The 3343-nt window shown below is 28.2% G+C and overlaps 1 protein-coding gene across 1 annotated transcript in view; it reads right to left on the minus strand.

The window, feature by feature from the left end:
* Positions 1 to 834: 834 nt before the first annotated feature.
* Positions 835 to 3343, minus strand: part of LOC119685488 (protein insensitive-like) — a 45082-nt gene continuing 42573 nt past the window's right edge. Inside the window, exon 4 of the mRNA XM_038099774.1 lies at positions 835 to 1970. Coding sequence (XP_037955702.1) covers positions 985 to 1929 — 945 coding nt within the window. The 5' untranslated portion in view covers positions 1930 to 1970 and the 3' untranslated portion in view covers positions 835 to 984. The remainder of the gene's footprint in view (positions 1971 to 3343) is intronic.

The following is a 3343-nucleotide window of genomic DNA, read 5'->3' on the forward strand; positions in this document are numbered from 1 at the left end:
CCATGTAGTCACAGTCCGACTTCAATGCTACATATCAAAAATTTTTACTAGCATATTGTAATTTATTTTGAACTTGAGACAAGGAAAATACCAACTATCTTACCTATACATATTTTAAGAATTAACAATTAGATAAGGATAATATTATAAAAATTATAGAAGAAATTTTTAATGAAAATTATGTGCTTGTATAGAAAGTTTAGTTAGTTTTTATTACGATAAAATTGGGAAACAATACCTGTCAGTTCTTTAAATCATTTTAGTGACTATATTTTACATAGCAGGTAAGGACATTATTTAGGCATTATTTTTTTTTATTATAAATAATTTTAAAATAAATAAGTAAAAGTCTAAGATACGAAAAACTGATCCAAAATAGTTTCCTCGTTCTGATTTTCATATATAATAAGCACCAAACAAAACAACAACAAATGGTACGATCACGATCTGTTGTCAACGTATATTATTAGTCGATTGAGATCTCGAATAGACAAATAAAAAGTAGAAAGAAGTAGAAGTAGTCTTTATAAGATTTTTTACAAATCTGGACATCCACATAATACGAATTTTAAAGTTTCCTTTATTTTAAGTTTGCTGCCTTTTCTACAGTTTTCATTCTCAGCTGTGCCCAATCCCATCTAAAGAGAAATGTTCACATTTCCTCAGCTGTGGGAAATGTTTTAAATTCCAAGAAACGAATTCAATTAAAGAAACAAATTAACATAACAAAATTTAATTGCAATATATAAATGAAATCATTTTTATTTGAATAATACAATATATAATCATGTGAGTTAATCAATAGAGTAGCGTTCCAAGTATTGAAAACGAAGAAGTAGGATAAATGAATGAAATATAGTATTACATGATTTCTTCAAAAATTTTGTCATAGCAATATAACTTATATTATAACGTAGAATTAATTTTTTAATATTAATTAAAAATTTTAAATATAAATTTAAAAATATTTGAAGTATGAATAGACTACATTTGACCGGGGCTCTTCATTAATGAACGCTTCCTGAATTTTTTAGCAACGTCAGCACATTTGTTAGTGATGGCAGCACGTATTTCGCGCTCTGGACAACTGCATTTCCTCATTATACAATATATAATATCAGCTACCTTAAGCGGGTCCAACTGCTTTTTCGCTGGATTTGGGCGATCAATAAACGCAGGTGATGGTTTTCCGGTGAGTGAATGAGTCGCCAATATTTCTTCATCAAAGATATTAGTAATCAAATTACGTGTAGCTGTTGAAGTTGTCTTCCAATTTATGCGCTCATATTTATGTGCCGGTAGTTGAGTTCCATTTGGTCCAATGATGATAACTCGTCCAGATTCAGTCATCTTATATTTTGGGTATTCTGGCTCCATAGAATTATGTGAATTTTCATCTCCAATCATTTCTTTATATTTTCTTTTTAATATGCTACGTTGAATTTCAGACAGAAAATAATCAGCTGGAACAGCCGGCACTATGTTAACCAGTGCCACTGGTGTATTATTTTGAGCTTGATATGGATAAAAAGATCTATTCATATCAACACCTTTTTCAGTTCCTGATGTTGTGAATTGTTGACTTATATTAGATATATTAGAAATATTGAAACTGTTGTTCATTAGCATGGCTGCTGCAGGTGACATACTTCTTTCCGCAGAGACCGCTATACTGCTACTGCTACATGGTGATGGATTATTTCTTGCGTTGTAATCGAGAATCTCTACCACAGCTGGTACACAAGTCGCTTCTTTCCTCTCAGTTAAATCATTTATTTCTGAGTAAGTAGCTGCTTTTATCTGCTCAACATTTTCATTTTCTTCATTTTTAACATTTTGTAAGTTTTGTAAGAGATTTTCGTAGCGTTGCCTTAGATCACTGACTTTTTTCTTCGGTTGACGTATGATACCATCCATTATTTTATACATATTGATAAGTTATTCGAAAGTTTTTGCTTATATCTTCAAGACTGCTAAGTAAAGAATGATGTTTTACTACTTCATTTCTATCGTTTATATACAAAATTTTTGCATTACGCGAATTTAGAAAAACAGTTAAACGATACAATTAATTGCTACCTGCTATAACCTCGACGACTCTATTTTGTCTCAATTCGATTCGCAGCATAAGTACCTACACCAACTATATCCTTAATGACAGGTACCGCGTCTGGCAAGAACATATTTCTACCTAATTTTATTCAGATAGTGATATAGATATTTGTGTCTTACATATTTGCTGAATAAACTATTTTCTAGGATTCAGAAATAAATTTTTAAGTTATTGACTTTCCGGGAATTGGCAAAATATTTGGAAATTTTTTGATCTGGAGGTTTTAAGGAATATTTTTACACTAGAAGTGATGAAAATGAGTTGATTTCGTAGGAACAGATGTTATTCAATCATGAGTATTTGATTTCATTATTAAAATGTTTTATTAAATATAAAGTTCTCATTAAATTTTTTTTAATATTATATTAAAAGTAGGAATAAATACTGATATTGAATACAGTAATTTAGGCTGCAATCTTAATTTCAGGCCCATATTGAAACTTAATATGTATCATAAATTGTTAAAAGATATAAAAATAGTACAACTCATCAAATTTTATTTGATTAATATCAGACTAGAGTTTTCAGGCGACCCATCCTACTAAAATATTGGCTCACCTTGTCCCTAACAATACAATAACTATATAACTATTAAAATAAATTTTCCTGAATACGTATTTATCTCAATAATAAAAATCTATATATTTTTATATACATAATCTCATAATATATGTAATCTATATTTACGTTTATAACTTCAAAATTATCGTTATCATTAAATAATCCACATTGAACAAAAGTTATATCTTGCTTGCAGAATATATCATATTCAAAACCTTTCTAAACTCCGATTATTAGTAACATAGTATATCTTTTGATGCCGCTTCCTGCACTTGCCGTTCTTTAAAACTAATATAATATAATATAATTAAAATCTATATAATTTAATATACATAATCTCATAAAATATGTAATCTATATTTATGTTTATAACTTCAATAATATCGTTATCATTAAATAATCTACTTTCAACAAAAGTTATATCTTGCTTACAGAATATATCATATTAAAAACCTTTCTAAACTACGATTATTTGTTACCCAGTGTATCTTTTGATCCCGCTTCTTGCAATTGTCGTTCTTTAAAACTAATATAATATAAAATAATAAACATCTATATCATTTAATATACATAATCTCATAATATATGTAATCTATATTTATAATCCACTTTGAACAAAAGTTATATCTTGCTTGCAGCATCTATCATATTGAAAACCTTTCTAAACTA

Source organism: Teleopsis dalmanni, chromosome 2 (genome assembly GCF_002237135.1).
Source record: "Teleopsis dalmanni isolate 2A chromosome 2, ASM223713v2, whole genome shotgun sequence".
Classification (NCBI taxonomy): domain Eukaryota; kingdom Metazoa; phylum Arthropoda; class Insecta; order Diptera; family Diopsidae; genus Teleopsis; species Teleopsis dalmanni.